This window comes from Macrobrachium rosenbergii, chromosome 41 (genome assembly GCF_040412425.1).
Source record: "Macrobrachium rosenbergii isolate ZJJX-2024 chromosome 41, ASM4041242v1, whole genome shotgun sequence".
NCBI classification, from domain to species: Eukaryota; Metazoa; Arthropoda; class Malacostraca; order Decapoda; family Palaemonidae; genus Macrobrachium; species Macrobrachium rosenbergii.
In genome coordinates, this window is record NC_089781.1 from 53,869,971 (window position 1) to 53,891,902 (window position 21,932).

At 40.1% G+C, this 21,932-nt stretch overlaps 1 protein-coding gene across 5 annotated transcripts in view; it reads left to right on the forward strand.

Moving 5' to 3' along the window:
- LOC136826864 (B-cell linker protein-like) overlaps positions 1-21,932 on the forward strand; it is an 850,768-nt gene that overhangs the window by 581,328 nt on the left and 247,508 nt on the right. For all 5 annotated transcript variants that reach the window (XM_067084364.1, XM_067084365.1, XM_067084367.1 and 2 more), the window contains one exon: positions 8,791-8,821. In XM_067084364.1, the coding sequence (XP_066940465.1) occupies positions 8,791-8,821 (31 nt within the window). The remainder of the gene's footprint in view (positions 1-8,790; positions 8,822-21,932) is intronic.

Here is a 21,932-nt window from a genome sequence, read left to right on the forward strand (position 1 = left end):
TCTTTCTCAGAGATATTACATTTTTGAGTTCTAAGAACCCATTACACTCTTCAAGCTATTAGTTACTTTCATTTAAGAGCCCTTTCTCCTAACAATTTATTAAGCACGTTCACATAAGAACCCATTACGCTCTTCAGGCTAGTAGTTACTTTAAGAGCCCATTCTTCGAACAATTTATTAAGCATGTTCACCTAAGAACCCAGTACACCCTTCAAGCTACTAGTTACTTTCATTTAAGAGCCCGTTCTTCGAACAATTTATTAAGTACCTTGACCCAAGAACCCATACTGCTCTTCATGCTACTAGTTACTTTCTTTCAAGAGTCCGTTCTTCAAACAATATATTGATTACATTCACCTAAGAACCCATTACGCTCTTCAAGCTACTAGTTACTTTCATTTAAGAGCCTTCTCTTATAACAATTTATTAAGCACGCTCACATAAGAACCCATTACGCTCATCAGGCTACTAGTTACTTTCATTTAAGAGCCCATTCTTCGAACAATCTATTAATTACATTCACCTAAGAACCCATTACTCTCTTCAAGCTACTAGTTACTTTCATTTAAGAGCCCATTCTTCGAACAATCTATTACGCTGTCCTAAGAACCCATTACTTTCTTCAAGCTACTAGTTACTTTCATTTAAGAGCCCGTTCTTCGAACAATCTATTGATTATGTTCACCTAAGGACCCATTATGCTCTTCAAGCTACTAGTTACTTTCATTTAAGAGCCCGTTCTTCGAGCAATCTATTAAGTATGTGGCAAATTGGCTTCTTACTCCAACTAAATCACAGCCCTTTTCACCACTGGGAAGACCATGGGGCTCAAGGGCCAAGAACTGCTGGATTGGGTCAATAAAAAGGAGAAGGAAAGAGAAGTCAAGGAAGGGCGAGAAAGGCAGGAAAGAGGAGGCAAAGAAGGCGAGAAAGGCAGGAAAGAGAAGCCAAGGAAGAGTTGAGAAAGGCAAGAAAGATTAGCTAAGGAAGAGTGAGACAGGCAAGAAAGGCTGGCTAGGGAGGAGAAAGATCATGCCCATGAATTTGCCCTGGCCACCCAAGGGGTCCATAGCCCTGCAACCACGACTTCACTGTCCTCTATCACTGCCACCAGCTCCATGATGCCAAAATGGGATGACCCGGGGCCTGAGGCCTGGCTTGACCAAGTGGAAGAGGTCCTCAGGAATATCAAGCCCCAGCCCGCAGAAATCTCTATGCTCCTGTCGAAAAATCTGGAGGGAAAGGGCCAAGCTGCGTTCAGCTCCGTCCTGTTAGCAGACCATGGAAATCTTGTGGAGGTCTGAAAGGCCATAATTAAGGTCTACGAGCTCACCCCCGAAAGATGGAGACAACGTTGAAGGGAACACTCGAAGGAGGCAGGTCAAACATGGGCTGACTGGGCATGCCATAATTCCCGAGCTCTCAAGTGGTGGCTAGAATCGAGGACTTCCTACACTACACCCCTCTAGCACTCACTCCTTACCTCTGTGATAGGAACCCTCTGATGCTAGATGAGTGCTGCCGTTTGGCAGACCACTGGGACACTCACCATCCTAGAGCCAGTTCCTGGGGCCATAAGATTTGGCCCTCTGCTCCTACCTCTGGTCAGACACCACCCAGGAATGGACACCCTCACAGGAAGCCCAAATGCAGCCACTGCAAAAGGATGGGGCATTCCACAGAACAGCGCCTCCTGAAAGGGGGAAAGATGCTCTAAGCGCCCTAAACCAAGGGTGGTCCACATGGCCGTCAGTTCACAGAAGACTGCAGCCTAAATCGGCCTTGGTGGCTCCACGCCCCCTCGAAAACTGTCCAACGTTGTAGACACAGGCTCCGAGGTGAGCCTCATGATCAGGGATCATGTGCCTTCCTGTGTCACCATCCGCGAGGATGAAAGGATGAGAATCTGCTGGGTAAATGGGGACGTAAAAGACCTCCCCACGGTACGTCTCAGGGTCACCTTTGGTGGTGCCTCCCATGAGAGGGAGCATCTCTTTGGAGTCACCAAATCCCTCTGCTGTTAGGACAAGACTTCGTCCAGTGGAGGGATACCTTAATACTATTACGATGTATGACAGCCCAGATCCCTGAAGAACACAAGCAGGAGGACTCTCTCCCAGATGCCGATCTGCTCCCAGCTGATCTCAACCTTGCAGCAGTGCCATGGCTGCATGACCAGCCTGGCACTCTCCAAGACCTACCTAATGCTGAACAGGCCGCTGCCCTCCTCATCATGAGGGCAGATGCGACCCTGCCTACCCTGAGCCAAGAACAGCTCATCTGAGCACAGTTGGAAGACGCCACCCTATGGCGCCATTGCTCGGAAGCTGCTACTTCTGAGGAGCTAAAGGACCTGGTGAAAGACGACTTCCTATTGGACGAAAAGGTACTATACCTGGTAACCCGGGGAAGGAACGAGCCTGCTCATATCCTCCACCAGCTGTCCCTGCAGCAAGACCTCCTCTGTTTGGGACACGACAGCTTCAGCAGGCATTTCTGGGTAAACTGGACAACTCGAGCCATAGAGGGCAAATTCTACTGGCCTAACCTGAGGAAGTCCATTAAGGCTTTTATAGCCTCTTGCTCGATGTGCCAGACCTCTGGAAACCGGAATGAAGTCATTCCTAAAGCTCCCCTCCGGAATATCCCCTCAGTAGGCATTCCTTTCCAAGACATAGTACTGTAATAGACTACTACACACCCCAGGGGCAGATTTCAAGCAAGACAGGAAACAACCACTGCCTGACAATCATAGATCGTTTCACTAGGTACCCAGAAGCAATACCCATCAGGAGTGCGAACTTGAAGAATGCTGTGAAAGCCCTCCTTCAGTTCTCCTGCCGTTTCAGGTTCCCAGCCGCCATTCAGAGTGAAGAAGGGCGTCATTGTATGTCCAAGAAGTTCAGGGATGGCATGGCCAACCATGGCATTAGGCACATTATCGACCCCTTGTCATCCTGAGAGCCAAGGAATAATGGAACATTTTCACCAAATCCTGGGCTCCACGCTGACGAAACTTGAAAGCAAAGGAGGCACTACCTGGGAGGAGAACCTGTCCTATGCCCTTTTTGCTATCTGGCAACGCTCCCGCTGAAACCTTGGGTTGCAGCCCATTGGAGCTCCTGTATGCTCACTCAGCTGGGGCCCTCTCAACATCCTGTATGAGGCCTGCACTGAACCAGCGAGGGCAAACTGGGAAGAAGAGCTACCAGCAATACAAAGGAACCTCTGAACTGCGTGGGCAGTCATGCAGGTGACAGAAGCCACTTCTCAAGAGCAGGTCAAGATCAAATCTGACGAGAAGTCCTGAGCGCGGTCTTTCAGTATTGGTGACCAGGTCCTGGTCCTGTGGACAGGAGCCACTCGGCTTCTAGAAACTCAATTTACAGGCCCGCACAAACAATTGGCAAACGGGGGACCCGCAATTACCAAGGCAGTTGTGGGAAGAGGCAAGCAAAATGGCTCCATATAAACCTCTTAAAACCATATGTGTACAGAGAGGCTCAGGACCCAGAGGGGCACCCTCCCATTTCATGAGCTCTCACTGGCACCATCACTACGATGCTGCTGCCCTCAACAGACTCACAGGTGCTACACAATTTACAGGACACCACTCCGTTGCTAGAAGAGCACCACAAAGAAGCGGTGTACCAGCTGCTTCACGCACACCAGCAGGTTATTCAAGACCGTCTCGGGTGCACTGACGTCGTGCAACATACCATCCACTTGTGGGACGGTGTCTCACCCATAGCCCAAGGATACTACAGAGTCAACCCCAACAAGAGTCAGCACATACAAGAACAAGTTGAGCTGCAATTAAAGCTTGGACTCATCGAAGTGAGCCATAGTGAATGGTCCTCCCCGGTCGTCTTGGTACCTAAGGAGGGAGGAGGTGACAGGCTGTGTATAGACTTCAGAAAGTTGAACGAATTCACAAAGCCTGAGCCTTACCCTCTCTCACGGATCGAGGCATGCCTGGACAACCTGGAGTGCTCCATAGGCAAGATAAACCTCGAGAAAGGATATTAGCAGGTGCCCCTGTTGGAGGAGTCGAGCCCTCTTACTGCCTTCGTCACTCTCACTGGACTTTTCCAATTCAAAGTGATGCCCTTTAGTCTTAAAAATTCCCCAGGAAACAAAAATTCCCTGAGTTGTTTCCCAAGGCTGATGAATAGGGTCCTAGTTGAAATCGAGAACTGTGTCATCTACTTGGACAAAGTGACCTACGCACACACTTGGGAGGAGCACATGCAGATCCTTGACCAAATCCTCACAGCCCTCAGAAAAGCCATTCTGGTCGTCAACCTCAAAAAATGCCAGTTTGGAGTGGCAGAGATAACATACCTCAGTCACTGGGTGGGGAACGGAAAGCTGATGCCGAAAGATGCCAACATCTGTGCCATAAGGGACATGCTTTATCAAGAAACAAAGAGGGAGGTGCAGTGATTTATTGGCATGGTCCAGTATTTCAGGCGGTTCATACCAAGTTTCGCTGACGCCGTGGCCCCTATCATTAACCTCTTCCGAAGGAGACAGCCTTTCTGATGTATGCCCAAGTGCGAAAGGGCATATGATCATCTTAAGGCAGTCTTGATCAACCAACCCTTGACTACGACCGGCCTTTTTATATGGTGGTTGATGCCAGCGACACTGGCATTAGGGCTGTCAAGTTTTAAGAGAAAGATGAGGTCAGGCACCCTGTGGCCTGCTATTCAAAAAAGCTCAACTCTGCTCAGACGAGGTATAGCACCATCGAAAAAGAGCTGCTGGGCATGATCCTAGCCATGAAGCAATTTGAGTCGTATCATTTGGATCATAAATTCCTGCTAACTGTCATCAATCATAACCCCCTTACGTATCTTACTACTTTCAGGGACCAGAACAAGCACCTGATGCATTGGTTGTATCAACCTCCAGGAGTATAACTGGAGGATTGAACACATAAAAGGGAGCAATTAACAAGATTGCGGATGTCCTACCAAGGCATCAAGACTAACAATTCTGTTCGTAAGTTGCTTGTTGAAGTGCTGTGCAAGGCTCCAACGAGTTTGATCCCTCAAAAGAGTAAGATACTTCCTTCCTTGTTGCTATCCTTTCCCTGTAATGTGAATCCCGAGTCCCTGACTCAGCAAACCCGTGAGCTTATGCACCTAGTTGTATTCATTGTACTTAGCTTCGTGCCACAAGACACCCGTGTTGTTAGTGCCTCGTCTGGCACCGTGCTGTCATATAAGTAACACACACTCATTCACTGGCTTGCGCGCGTATGTAGGGGCAAGGTGGGGAACTTGTTCTTTGAAATCCAGGAAAATTATATATATATATATATATATATATATATATATATATATATATATATATATATATATATATATATAATTTTCCAGGATTTCAAAGAAGGCAAATGCCCCCTCTACCCCTACGTGCAGGCAACGAGCCAGTGAATGAGTGTGTGCATACATCTGTACCCTACACATACGATTGCATTTATCTTTTGGTTTGTAAAAATAAAAAAAATGAGATATACAGCAAGAATATAAATGAGAAAAGCTTAAAATATGAATAAAAAAGTGAAGGAGCATGTGTGTTACTGCATAGGTTTCAAAGTAAGCAATACCTCAGTTGTTGTGCTCTCTCTCTCTCTCTCTCTCTCTCTCTCTTATCTATTCTACATTTTTTTTCTTGGTATAGTAGTTCTTCATTTGAGGGGTGGGTAGAGCTCTCGGCTAGCACGCTGCTGGCCCAGCGTTCGACTCTCCGACTGTCCAGTGAAGAATTAGAGGAATTGATTTCTGGTGATCGAAATTAATTTCTCGTTATAATGTGGTTCGGATTCCATAATAAGCTGTAGGTCCCATTGCTAGGTAACCAGTTGGTTCTTAGCCACGTAAAATAAATCTAATCCTTTGGGCCAGCCCTAGGAGAGTTGTTAATCAGCTCAGTGGTCTAGTTAAACTAAGATATACTTAACTTTTTTCTTTGTTATAGTACAGTATTATACATATTTAATGAAATGTGGAAAAATCAAGCATAAAAACAAGAAACCTAACAAGCTGTAGCAAGTTCACCAGCAAATGAGTGTGTAAATACGTACACAATTGTGTTTATCGTTGGGTTTGTAAAAATTTTAAAAATGAGAAAATACAGTAAAAGTATAAATGAGAATAGCATGAAATATAAATGAAAAAGTGAAGGAGTATGTATGTTACTGTACTAGGTTCGATGTAAATATACCGTAGTTGCTCTCTCTCTCTCTCTCTCTCTCTCTCTCTCTCTCTCTCTCTCTCTCTCTCTCTCTCTCTTTATAATGTATATATATTAATAAAATATGAATTACTGTATCAAAAACATAAAAACACACAAGAAGACAAGCTCTAGCAAGTCAGATGTCTACCTAGCCCTCTTCACCCATCCAACACTGCATCCCCAACCCCTGCCAGCCAGGGAAACAGCTACCCAGCTCCACCCACCTTCCAGAACAACCCCCCTTTTTTAGGTGAGTTCCTCTTCACAGCCTTACTGCTCCCCCTCTCCCAGCCATCCAACCTACCCCTCACCATGGAAACTTTTTGAGGCTTCCTCTACCCCACCAAACCCTTTTTCAGTCTGTTTATGAGTGTAATCAGTGTTACCAACATTTTACTGAGACCGCACAGTATTGCCAACCATCAGAGAGTATGTTTTTCAAATTCTTTAGAATATATATATATATATATATATATATATATATATATATATATATATATATATCTATATCTATATCTATATCTATATCTATATATATATATCTATATCTATATATATGTATATATATGTATGTATATATATATATATATATATATATATATATATATATATATATATATATATATATATATATATATATATCATATGTCTCTCATTTTGATCCATGGGGTCCAGTTGTGTCTCGATAATGTTGAGTTCTGGATGATGACGATCCGGATAACTGAGGGCTTTCTGTATCAATATATGAATATATATATATATATATATATATATATATATATATATATATATATATATATATATATATTCAGTACAGTATATGAATATATACATATATATATATATATATATATATATATATATATATATATATATATATAGTCAAATTCTTTTGAATATATATATATATATATATATATATATATATATATATATATATTATATTATATATCTTATAATTCTGGGCTTTGATCCATGGGGTCCAGTTGTGTCTCGATAATGTTGAGTTCTGGATGATGACGATCCGAATAACTGAGGGCTTTCTGTATCAATAGAAAAGCCAGTAGGCTGCAATTTGGAAATACTGTACCTGCTGTTTATGTCACAGGAATGTTTTGCTCTTAATACCTGGAGAAGTCATTGTTCAGCCCTGTGGTGACTGTTGGCAGGATAGCCAGCAAGTGTCCTTCTTTTCCTTTGTCTTTACTATAGCCCTCTAGATGGGCAGCTAATCCTGAACTGTATATGGTATGATACTGAACATGAACAGTATAATTTTCTTCATAGTCAAAAGTGTTTACGCCCAATATAGACTCCTCATGATATCAAATACTACAGTAAACCTCCCATATTCACGTTCTCACTATTCGCGGGTTTCTCTGTGGAACGTATCTACCCATTATTCACGGAAAATTCGCCCATTCGCGGTATTTTTCACTGAGAAATATTCACTAATTACTGTATTTTCATATAATTTTCATGAATAATGCGTTTTGTGATAAAACTATTAAAGTACTCAGGTATAAGCATTTTTACAGAGTTTTACTTGTTTTAACTATCAAAATGGGCAGTTCTAAGTGTTTTTAGAGGGGCTTTAAGTATTTGCGGATTTTAGCTATTCGTAGGAGAAGTGTGGTACGCATCCCCCGCAAATACGGGGGGTTCGCTGTATCACACAGCTGGAGACCTGAACAGTACTTCATTTAAGGTTTACAGAAGACTCAGCAAATTTAGTTACAGTAACTTCATACTTGATGGTGCTATCCTAATCAGAGCAGAACACCAAATGTGCTTCTGCCTGAATAGATAATTGGCTATGAAAGGCAATGTTTTGTGATCCAAACATGAATTTAATAAAAGTAAGTCTTATGTTTTCTACTTATAAATAATTTATCCATGTATCCATATCTCTTCCTTGTGATGAGCACAAGTGTCTCCTACATAGACCAATGCCTCACTTTGAGGATAGCTGGGTGTCAATAATTTTGAAATGGAATTTGAATCACCTTTATGAATTATTGAGATGAGATCATCGTTTTAAAAGCCAAAATGTAGGCTTAATCAGCAATAGTTTTTCGGTATAAAACACAAAATACAGTAATAAGTTTTGTTTATTAGTTCTTTAATGTATAACACAATTTGTTTAATTCCTCATACATATCTTAATTACTGATATTGCTGCCATTAACCTTTTGGTATGATGCTACTGATTTATTCATGAAGGCCTGCTGTAAAACTGAAGTCATAAGTGCTCATGGGGATTCTTACACAGAAAGGTTATATACTCACTGAGATTCTTAGATGTGTTGTGTACTTCTTCTTTGATCTAGAAATTTGTTAAAGAAGTTAACATTCCTCATAAGGTGATGGTGAGCAGATATTCTGGTTCACTGTCATGGTGTGTATTGCAGAAGAATGAATACAGTAACTAATACACAGTAGCCTATATTCTTAGCTGTAAAGTGTGTTCAGCAAGTATTAATGCCATTGTTATTAATTTCTGAATTTCTCTTGTTTTATTTTAACGTTTGGTTTTCTTTTCAGCCACATACTGGAAATGGGATTAGTTCTCTAGGTGAGTATGGGAAGAATTGATACTTATTATGTAAGGTATTCTTATTAATCTTTCTGTTAAGAGGTAGAATTAAAGCATTCAAAATGTAGACAGTATAAGTAGTAAACTAGAAAATATGAAGAAATGAAAGGAGATAGTTTCTCACAAATATCCTTTTGATGTCAGTAGAGCAGGAGGTACATTTGAACCTGCTTGTGCAATCTTTAGGAATATGGTTTTTGCCAATGTAATATATGTCCTTAAGAATAATTATATTAAATTAAACTTGATGCAATAGAAAATTTGCTAAACTACCCCTGATAAAACTATCGAAAAATAACCACTTATGAAGCAGCAGAGGCACCAGGTTTGTTCCTCTAGGGGAGAAACTGAGTAATTGTGTGCATTTTTAAATGGCTTATCTGCATCCCCCACTTGTGTGGTCTCAAGCATGTGTCATTGGGCATCATATGATCACAAGAAGGAAACCTGCTCTGCGCTACTCAAATCTCTTTTGGTGTCACACTGAGCATTACTTCCAGCAGCTTGGGTTACTGAATGTGTTATGAAACTTTCCAGAAAATCTCAAGAATTGCTTTGTGAATTGTGAGGTGAATAAGTGTGTTATGTGATTGTGTGAAGTGTTGTGAATGTCTTAAGCATGTTTTCCAAGTGTAGTGCAAGTGTGTCTGGTGAAACTTCCAAGTTTAAGAAGGTTTGCAATACTTTGGCTGTCGAAGTTAAGCCTGACATTGTGTGGCATTGCAACAAAGGATAAGGTACCGCCAGTGTTAGCAAGGCATGTGGGTCTCAGTCTCAGAAGTCAATAGTCCTTTGGAAATAAAATGCCGTTACTACTGCAAGGCTGAATGGCTATAAGGAGGGTCACCAAGACCAAGACATGTGGCCCAGTTTTGGAGGAGATGAACAGACTCTTATTCATTGGGTTTCAATATTTAATCTGAAGGTAAGATAGTTTATCACAACCAGATGGTGAAGATAAGATTCTGATCTTTGTTTGCCAATTAAAAGGTTAAAGTTGGAAGGTCAGATTACAAGGGGATTTTTACTGAAAGTCACAGGGGATTCTAGGACCACAAGAAGCTGGTCAATACTCTATTCTTTACAACATCTGTAAAAGCTGTGAGAGACAGCAAGAGGTTACCAAGATATGCCTAGAGATCCTGAAGCATCAGAATTATGAGTTGATATGTGAGAGAACACTGCACTAGTGCTCAGGGGTGCCAAAGACTATATCCTCCTTGTGCTGCTTTCTAGTCCAGAAGTGGATATGAAGCTCATGCCCAGTTGATTTAAAACATTCAGAGAATTCGCTGGGATTGAAAGGTTTTAGCTTTGAATAACTCTGGGTAATTTATGCCCAATCTACCACAGCTACATGTTACTTGTTTCACCAACCCATCCATGATATGCCAGAGAGAATAACATCCTCAACTGGTACCTCTTCTTTGTAGATATAATAGCAGTGCATCCTATTGGTATGGTGACCTATGCTTTTTTGAGTTTTTATACCTTCAAACACCACCTCTTTCATCCGGTCCTTGGATCAAGGGATCATCGTGACATTCAACGTTTGCTATCAGTGGTTCATGATGAAGAGCTGTGTCCAGTTTGGAGATGGGATATTCCAAGAATATTGCCATCACTTCAATATTTAGCTTGTGATCGACTTCATCACTGATGCAGGTTAGTGGAAGATCTGGCCTGCTAACAGCATTCATAAGGACGTTAGATTTTCGCACAAGGGAAGGGTTTGAAGATGAGTTTTCATAGTTGTTTGAGAGTCACAGCAAATTGCTGAAAAATTTGGAGTTGATAGTGACTGAGTAGTAACATGCAGCAAAATTTGAAGAGTCAAGGGAGGTAAAAAATCAAATAATTGTGGCAGATCAGGATACCTTGGAATTTAATTTTTGAAGGATGTTGATCCTAACACCTCTAAAAGGGGCACTACAATATCTAGGATCCATTCAACCCTTCAGCTGTACAAGGAAATGCTAAAAGAAAAGAAACGATGTCCTTGGCAAGGAGTGATGTCATTACTTTTAAAATCTCCTCCTACTGTCCACTTCGCTCCCTTTGCTGATCATCCAGATTCTCCTTATCTTCAGCATCTGAGTTAGAAGTCTGTCCTCATCTGTGATCTCCATGTGCATCATCAACCAGAGGATCTGCCTCTCTTCCACTATACCCAGTTCGAGTTACCCACTAACTCCAGTTGTCTCCAAACTTTTCATTAAAGCTGATAGCTCTCAATGGTGATGATGAACTCGTATCTCACTACACTTTAGAGGAGTGCACTGTAGGTGGGAAAGGGAAATTGCTGATAGCTTCATTTGGAATGGACAAGGATTATAGTGAGTACAACATATGCCACAATTTTTTCAGAAACTGAGATATTCAATCACAATAGCCTGAGTGATAAGTTGCTGTATGACCGTAACTGTATTTATCCCAGTTGATTTTTTTTATATTCATAAAGTACAGTATTCTTAATCAGTCATTTTTGAAGATGCACTTTGTTTCGTGTTAAAGACTGGTACAAGGGGAGGACAATATCTTTTTCCTCCATTGCCCCAGATTTCGAAGGTTTTGAGCAAACTTCTAACCTTCAAAGGAACAGCTAACTTTAATAGCCCCGAATTGGCCAAACAGGCATTGGTTCCTATTACTTCAGTGGGTTTGGTACATTTCAGCGTGGCCCATTTGGCGTAGCTGATTCGGCGTGGCCGATTCGACGTCAGAGAAATAATTGGACTATTCGGCGTAGCCGTTAAGGCGTCAGAACATTTCGACGTCACTCACTCTAAAATTTTATTAGGATATATTTTTCATGCAGGGGAATCCAGAACAGGCCGGAAGTCCAGAAAAAGATGAAAAAGGGTAAAAATAATGAAAACACCCAACTTCTAATATGACTTTTTTTGTCATTTATTCTTAGAATCAAATATTACCCCATTTTATAAACTGATGAAATAACGTAAATTAAAAACTTGAATTGAAAAACTGCATTATAAAAAATTAAAAAAAAAACAGTAAATCTATTTAATCTTAGAAATTGCGTTTTCAGTTCGTTATTATGAGCAACACCCCTAAGGAATTCAATAGGATCTAATGATTCCACTTCCAGTATGACTTTTTTTATTTGTTCATCAGCATCTCTATATTTTTTTTTTTTTTTTTTTTAGCTTTTGGGGGGCCTGATATCCAGCTGTCAACTTTTCGAGATATGCGTCACGTCCTTTCTGTACTTTCCATAAGGCATCAATGAATTTCCAGATTGTGGGATGGTGCATTCCAAGCTCATATTGTAAACGTCGATTGGCTGCTTTGGCGTGATTATTGGTCCAATCTTCATTGTTTAGAGTTCGTTCATAAAGGTTCCATATCTCGGGAGCGAAAATTGGCTTCATCCCTGCGTTTCCACTCCTATTCAGTCGTCCAATATAAATATCCTCAAACCAATGAAATAAGGCTGTTAGTTCATCAGGAAGAACTGCTGCTAATGTATCCATGTATTCATCCATCTTTTCTAATGGAACGAAAGCGAGTGCTGTGATCATATTAGCCCATAAAGCAAAGTCAGAATCAGGCTTATAGCGATTTGACAAACCCAGTGAAACAAGACGTCTGTGTGTTTTGGACTAGATGGAAAAAGCAACCCTTAATACGAACTGTGGGAAATGCATCTTGCATAGCACGAATGGCAGCTTGTTCAAAGTCACAAATTATTGAAGTCGGTCTCAAATTAAGTTCGATGGTTTTAAGTAACTCAAATAAACGAAAATAAGTTACTCTTTGTTTGTTAGGAAGCAGAGCATAAACTGTAGGAGTAAATCCTTCACGCTTCTTACCCGATATAACATACATCTGATGAAAAAGACTATGGACGATAGTGAAAGTGCCGTCAGCAAACCAAATTTCTGAGTAGACTAAATGTTGCACCCAGCTCATTCTTTCATATACTAATATCCTATTATTGCTTTCTCCAGTGTCTCCCAATAGGAATTTCTCTTCCACACCCAGATGGGGAACATATAATGTATAGGACTCGGGTAAAACTAAATGCTCCAAATCAGTTGGGTTAGCGGGTACCTTGTTTAATAATTTCCTATTCCTTGCTCTAAGTTTTCGCACTGTAGGCAAGTCTGGAGCTAAGGCTAAACTAGCTTGAGATGCGCCAGCCTAACATTCATTTACCACAACGGTTGGTGGCTCGAGAGTTCAGCACTTCTTTTTTTAGCACTTATTTTACCTTTCCAACCTCTATTTTTGCAGCAGATGCCTCATGGCTGTGTTTATTTATCTGGCGAATAACTTTACCATCCTTCTAATGCAATCTCACTTTACATCGATCTTTATGTTCACATCTCCAAAACTTTAATTCAGGATCACTTTTACTCGTTGCGTCAAAAATAAAAAGGTATCCATCGTGCATCACTTGTTTCTTCCACGTTTTGATACAATATTTGATGCCATTTCGAATGATAAGGTTTAGACGACTGAAAAATTTGAAGCTGAACCGAGCTTCGAGATCTATGACAGTTTCTAGCTTAGGCCTAATTGGACTGTTTGGTAATTAAAACTATTACGACTAGAAGAGCTAATTTGACTGACGATGAGAGAGAGAGAGAGAGAGAGAGAGAGAGAGAGAGAGAGAGAGAGAGAGAGAGAGAGAGAGAGTGTTAATGACAAGCCAAACAAGGGCGCTGCTAGTTTTGATAAATTATCTCACCTTACAGCGACAGTTACTAATTTGACACAAAAACGACCCTCCGCCGAAAAAACTCTCCGTCGAAAGGGCTACGCTGAATCGGCCACGCCGAATCAGCTACGCCAAATGGGCTACGCCTAAACGTCCCATTCCCTACTTCAGTAGCGGACGAAAAGTTCAATTCCACTATGATCTGCTGTTCTATTCCAGACAGTAGGAGGGAAAGCCGTTTACGCATCCTCCTTTCTGAGCTGAGACCTTCATGTATGGATTTTTGAAAAAATATCTATCGTGAAAATTACTCACCCAACATTGCTGGGTACCTAGTACAGAAATTATGGACATCATCTATCTGGCAATACCAGTCCGTTTAGAAGATGTGGTTAGATTATATCCATACTGAGAACCCAGTTGAGATTTTTATAGAAACATTTTATTTTTCTTATATACCCTTTTGAAGACAAATGCCTTGCAGTTACAACAGTCATAGCATATACAAGGCTGCATTAACAGAACCCTTTCTTTATGGATTCAGGATTGACTTCAGTATAGAAGTTGTCACTTCCCTTTTGCAGTCTTTTGCTCTACAAAGGCCTGCTCCCAAAAGGCTTCCAATTACTTGGCCCCTGAACAAAGTGCTTAGACTTCTATCAACCCCTCAGTTCAGCAGACCCAGTACAACCACAACGCACATGCTACAAAAGGTGATCTTGATACTATTAGCAGGAGCTTGTATTAGTGAACTGGACTCTCTTAGATGGGGACAATGCATCATGCAAACAGCTGACCATTGTCCCCTGGCCCATCATTCCAGGCCAAGAATGAGGATCCTTTAACAAGGAAATCTATTCTTGACAGAAAACTCAATTTAGCAGACAATGCATTATGCCCGGTTCAAGCACTTAAGGTTTCCTAGAAGTCACGGCAGACATCCCAGAGGGTCCTATTTTCCTACACCATAGCACAAACTAACCACTCTCCCTACAAGGGCTGAGAATGATTTTAGTGTTTCTCATTAAAAAGGCAAATCCACACTCCTTTCCTTGGTCACATGATATTAGGAAAGTAAATACGTCATTGGCCTTCTTCAGAAATGTCTCTTTCGAAGAAGTCTGAATGTACAGGGTAGTCATCAGTTAAATTAATGCCACGTGCTCGAACCAATTCATCTACACTGGGTATCATTAGGTGGCATGGTTAGTCTTAACCCCTAGGTGCTACAGCAGAAAACCAGGGGTCTTATTGATGGTGAGTGTGCTAACTGTCCCTGGGAGAAGGGCGACAGTACTGCAACCAAACCCAGCATGCTTAGGTATGCCACTATAGAACTACATCCTAAAACGTAAGTTTGTGTATGGTTTCTTGTTCCTTGGTACCAAAACCTGAAGAGTATTTGGAATAAAGAATGGAACTTGAAATCTTTGCTGACCTTGGACCAGAAATGTGTTTTTCTTTGTAGTGTTGGGATTAAAAGTTGAGAGCTTAAGCCTTTTTTGTCACCTGTCAGTTCTTTGTGAAGCTCCTTGTGAGGACAAAACAAGCAACTGCGCTATCAAAAAACAGGTTTTGATGTAGGGAAAACCTGTTTTTGGTGGTCACTGTTGAGTCCTCAAAACCCTCCCGCTTCCCTGATGAAAAGGCATGGGATTTGGGCAAGGGATCATCCTGCATTGACCAAGAGAGAGTAATGGCTCCTTGATCTTTAATGGCCCGGTTACAAACGAGGGAGGATGCACATGCACAATAGTTACTTCTCTTTCTTGCAGGTTCTTTTGACGCTGGAAAAACTGGGTTCAGCTTCGCTGAAGGTAAAGGAAAGTGTCCTCTTATCTATGAGTCCATTATATACTCCATCACGTGTTATAATGTTAATCATTACGACACAATACCTGGCCAAAAAGACCAACTAGAGGAGAATTCTTTGATATTAGTTTGGTCACCACGGAGCTCTGGTAGACCATGGAAGGTAACTCCTTGAGGGCTCAACAGCAACTAACAAAAATAGGTTTTTTCTCAGTCAAAACCTGTTTTTTAGTGAGTATATGTGGAAACATGATTATAAATGTATTTATTGTGTTCGTGTGTTCCAGAATGATAGTGAATGCTTTTGTACAGTTTTTAATTTCACTTTCACTCATTCACCACCATGCTGAATGACCTATTTGGTCCCAGCACTTGGCCTCTGGCCTAGACCTGGCATTTCATTCAAATCCTTTGGGCCAGCCCTGTGAGAACTGATAGTCAGCACAGTGGTCCGGTTAAACTATTTTAATATTAGTTAATAATGATGATAATAAAGGAAGTTCCTCCTATAAGGAGGGGAGAAAACTGGTTTACAAGCGCAAAGCTTAAAAGACCTGTTTCTTTCCACAGGCTTACATCTTTCTCTCTCTCTCTCCCTCTCTGAGTTATTATTTAATCTTATTATTATTTAGTCGTATTACTATTATACAGTATTATTATTATACAGTGTTATTATTATTATTTAATGTTATTTAATCTTATTTGTAATATCTGAAAATTAGTACTTATCAACTGTATTATCACAGTTACAGTATTATTATTATTATTGTATATCAGGTCCACAGTAATATTCAATGGTATTCTTGTTAATTTTATAAAATCTTACAAAATCTTGCAAAAACTTTCGAACCCTTCCTACTGTTCATCTTCAGTCGAACTAAAATTATTGACATAATAAGTAAATATTAAGCTCCGGTTTCAATAATGTGGAACCAGTGGACGACCTCAACGATGTGTTTTGCCAACGGACGAGGCGACAAGCAGGACGGTCAACTATCCAACTAGGTGATTGCTTCTCCTCTTCCTATATTCCGCGTGGCTATTCTTCTTGATCTCCTCACCCGTTGTTGTTGTTCTGCATGAAATTCATTGTTAGCGGTGACATCCTCAGTATCCCGGCTGTTATAAGGTGTCTGCGGGGTGATGTCGGCGATAACGGCAGCATCAGACGAAGGAAAGTAGGAGCCTGTCCTAACATTAAAACCTTTAATAAATGTTTTGATTACATGAAAGTTAACTAGCGGGTCCTCGTTAACGAACGACTTGTTTCCCTTAAATGATTCTCCTATATTTATGGCGGCGCCCTCGACTAATCTTCTTATGTTGATGTTGCTACTTTTGTGAATGATGTTGGCTCTATTCCAGTCCGGTCTATGATCGTTATTGAATGCGTGTGTAACTATTGCACTATTTTCAGAATGTAATGAGAAAGCCCGTCTATGTTCCACTAAACGTGTTTCTAACCCTCTACCGCTTTCTCCGAAATATTTACCTTTGCAGTCTTTACATGGTATTTCGTATACTCCTGGTACTATGGGTTATTACTATTGTTGTTGTTTTTATTAGGTTATTTCTTATCGTGTTGGTATATTTGAAAACAATTTTAGTGTTATCCTGGCTATTATTTACATATTTACTTATAATATCTATGTTAGGGTTAAAGGTAAGGTTAAAAGTCTATCCGGTTTTCCTCTAATGTTATTATCCTTAGGGCAATAATAAGTCTTGCGGGCACGTGAGATAGCCTTTTCAATGAAGTGGGGGGTACCTAAGGCTTCTGAAAGTTGCCATAATGTGATGTATTTCGTCATTAATATATTCTGGATCACAAATCTTGAAGGCTCGTAATGCAAAGTTCATTATTACATTACTTTTGATATTATTATTATGAAAAGAATAAAAATGTATATAACTTTCAGAGTTGGTTGTCTTCCTATATACTGTGAATTTAAACTTTTGTCTACTCCCCAATCTCTAAAGATTAATACGTCTAAGAAGGGCAACTTGGAGTCAGTTTCTATTTCCACGGTAAATTTTATTGATGGTAGTATGTCATTTGCTATTTCTACTAATTTAGTTAGATTTCTTTCTGTCCCTCTGATGATTGCAAAAATGTCATCAACATATCTGACCCACAAGAGAGGCGTGGTTTCCCTATCACATCTGAGGAGAATATCCTCTCTACGAACTCCATACAAATATTGGCTAAAACTGGGGATAGAGGACCTTCCCATAGGTCACCCCTTCTTTTTCTGCAAATCCTTGATTATTGAATTGAAACACCGTGGAAGATACGCATAGTCTTATTAATGCAAAAATTGGTCAGTGGGTAGGGGGAATTCTATAGTACCTTGTTCGTATTCTTCCTGGAGCTTAGAGATTACATAATCTAAGGGAACGTTTGTGAAAAGTGCCATAACGTCCAAACTTACCATAATGCCATCAACCCATCCCAGTTCTCTGACTCGTTGTATAAATTGGTAAGAATGCTGTAGGTGTGCATTAGAAAACTTTCCTAGGAACTGGTTTAAAGTTTGGGATAACCATATCGCCAGATTACTCTGTGGGGAACCACATGTAGCTATAATGGGTCTTAATGGGCAGTCAGGTTTGTGTACCTTAGGAACACCATAAAAATACGGGATGCTGGGAGTCTTTGACGATATTTTAGAGAGAACTAACTTTTTAATGTCAGGATCATCAAGAGAGTTAGCTATTTTTCTAATTTTTCTATTGAACTCTTGTTGTATTTTAGTGGCAATGGGAGGTGAATCCAGTCGGAGATAAGTTTGTGTGTCGTTTAAAAGTGAATATGCTTTCTCTAGATATGTGCTAGTATTCATTATTACTGTGGCACCTCCTTTATCTGCTCTCATAATTCTGATGTTTCTATTTCTCTTAAGGGACAGCAAGGCGAGTTGATGTCTCTTGGGTAAAACATTATCAATCTTCTTATTTATGCTATCACTAAGGACAACACCTTTCAAAAAGTTAAGGGAGAAGTCAGGATATTTAAAGTTGAACAAGTTAATGCTACTAATGGCATCCAAGACGTCCGATCTATCTGTTCCCGTGCAGAAGCCCATACCTAGGTTTAGGACTTCTAATTGTTCCCTGTCCAACATTACTGTAGAAAGATTGTTAACCTTATTGGTAGAGTAATCCCAATCTGATTGGTCTATGGCTCTTATAAATTTAAAATGTAAACTTTGTCTATGTTCTGTCGCCCTAGCTACCCTACCTCACCTTTCTACTTTTAGCTGTTTCAAATCTTGGCTCCTGTAGTTGTTCTCTTTAGAGTTCTTAACGATGACCGCAGATTGTAAAGTGCAGAACTTCCACGTCGTACTTTGCAGCTTGTATTCTGTCTTGTAGTAAGTGTCTCACATGTGTGGGGAACTCTTCACCTAGGAATGAATCACGTGTGTTGTCCCAAAGGACTTCGGTATTATATGTTCTTCAAAGCATCTTCTCAAGAAGTAAAGTTGATTCTTCCTCCTCAGCCATCTGGTCCAACGTAACACAACGTCGCGATAAGCCCCTAGTTCTTCCTGTGCGCTAATCAGGTGTTCCATGTTGTGTTCTTCCGTGGATAATATAAGTAGGTCTTTCTTCTCTAGATCGAGAACGGGATATGCTGTATATCAGGTCCACAGTAATATTCAATGGTATTCTTGTTAATTTTATAAAAAGTTACAAAAGGTTGCAAAGCTTTCATCCCTGTCCTGGGTTCATCTTCAGTCGAACTAAAAATTATTGACATAATAAGTAAATATGTTAGCTGGTTTCAAGTGTGGAACCAGTGGACGACCTCAACGATGTGTTTTTCCAACGGACAACTGGCGACTGGTCTTGTCAACTATCCAAAGGTGATTGCCCTCTTCCTATATTCTTGTGTGGCTATTCTTCTTGATCTCTCACCCGTTGTTGTTGTTCTGCATGAATTCATTGTTAGCCACATCCTCAGTATCCCGGCTGTTATAAGGTGTTGGAAAGAATGTAGGGTATAACGGCTCATCAGACGAAGGAAAGTAGGAGCCTGTCCTAACATTAAAACCTTTAATAAATGGATTACATGAAAGTTAACTCAGTAGGGTCCTCATTAACGAACGACTTGTTTCCAGAAATGATTCTCTGCTATTTATGGCGGTCACACCACTCCTCAAACTAATCTTCTTATGTTGACGTTCTAGCTTTTGTAATGATGTTGGCTCTCCTTCCAGTCCGAGTTTGTATGATCGTTATTGAATGGTGTGTAACTATTGCACTATTTTCAGAATGTAATGAGAAAGCCCGTGCATGTTCCAGGAAACGGTTTCTAACAGTTCCAGATGAAAAATATTTACCTTTGCAGTCTTTACATGGCTATTGTCCATACCACTGGTACTATGGGGTTATTACGATTGTTGTTGTTTTTATTAGGTTATTTCTTATCGTGTTGGTATATTTGAAAACAATTTTAGTCTTACTTATATTGTCCACGGAAGAACTGCCACATGGAACACCTGATTAGCACACAGGAAGAACTAGGGCTTATCAGCTGTGATTATGTTATCTGGACCAGATGGCTGAGGAGGAAGAATCAACTTTACTTTCTGAGAAGATGCTTTGAAGAACATATAATACCGAAGTCCTTTGGGATACACACAGTGATTCATTCCCAGGTGAAGAGTTCCCCACACATATGAGACACTTACTACAAGACAGAATACAAGCTGCAAAGTACGACGTGGAAGTTCTGCACTCACAATCTGGCGGTCATCGTTAAGAACTCTAGGAGAACAACTACAGGAGCCAAGATATTTGAAACAGCTAAAAGTAGAGCAGGTGAGTGTTTGGTAGCTAGGGTTCAGAACATAGACAAAGTTTACATTTTAAATTTATAAGAGCCATAGACCAATCAGATTGGGATTATTCTTTCCAATAAGGTTAACAATCTTTCTACAGTAATGTTGGACAGGGAACAATTAGAAGTTCTAAACCTAGGTATGGGCTTCTGAAATATGGGAACAGATAGATTCCATGTCTTGGATGCCATTAGTAGCATTAACTTGTTCAACTTTAAATATCCTGACTTCTCCTTAACTTTTTGAAAGGTGTTGTCCTTAGTGACAGCATAAATAAGAAGATTGATAATGTTTTACCCAAGAGACATCAACTCGCCTTGCTGTCCCTTAAGAGAAATAGAAACATCAGAATTATGAGAGCAGATAAAGGAGGAGCCACAGTAATAATGAATACTAGCACATATCTAGAGAAAGCATATTCATTTTAAACGACACACAAACTTATCTCCGACTGGTTTCACCTCCCATTGCCACTAAAATACAACAAGAGTTCAATAGAAAAATTAGAAAATAGCTAACTCTCTTGATGATCCTGACATTAAAAAAAGTTAGTTCTCTCTAAAATATCGTCAAAGACTCCCAGCATCCCGTATTTTTATGGTGTTCCTAAGGTACACAAACCTGACTGCCCATTAAGACCCATTATAGCTACATGTGGTTCCCCACAGAGTAACTGGATATGGTTATCCCAAACTTTAAACCAGTTCCTAGGAAAGTTTTCTAATGCACACCTACAGCATTCTTACCAATTTATACAACGAGTCAGAGAACTGGGATGGGTTGATGGCATTATGGTAAGTTTGGACGTTATGGCACTTTTCACAAACGTTGCTGCTTAGATTATGTAATCTCTAAGCTCCAGGAAGAATACGAACAAGGTACTATAGAATTCCCCACCCACTGACCAATTTTTGCATTAATAAGACTATACATATCTTCCACGGTGTTTCAATTCAATAATCAAGATTTGCGCAAAAGAAGGGGTCTTTGAGTCTCCCTCTATCCCCAGTTTTAGCTCTAATATTTGTTATGGAGTTGGTAGAGAGGGATATTCTCCTCAGATGTGATAGGGAAACCACGCCTCTTGTGGGTCAGATATGTTGATGACATTTTTGCAATCATCAGAGGGACAGAAAGAAATCTAACTAAATTAGTAGAAATAGCAAATGACATACTACCATCAATAAAATTTACCTGGAAATAGAAACTGACTCCAAGTTGCCCTTCTTAGACGTATTAATCTTTAGAGATTCGAGTAGACAAAAGTTTAAATTCACAGTATATAGGAAGACTTGCAACTCTGAAAGTTATATACATTTTTATTCTTTTCATAATAATAATATCAAAAGTAATGTAATAATGAACTTTGCATTACAGAGCCTTCAAGATTTGTGATCCAGAATATATTAATGACTGAAATACATCACATTATGGCAACTAGTCAGAAGCCTTAGGTACCCTGGTCACTTCATTGAAAAGGCTATCTCACGTGCCCAAGACTTATTATTGCCCTAAGGATAATAACATTAGAGGAAAACCATAGACTTTTAACCTTACCTTTAACCCTAACATAGATATTATAAGTAAATATGTAAATAATAGCCAGGATAACACTAAAATTGTTTTCAAATATACCAACACGATAAGAAATAACCTAATAAAAACAACAACAATCGTAATAACCCCATAGTACCAGGAGTATACGAAATACCATGTAAAGACTGCAAAGGTAAATATTTCGTCCTTC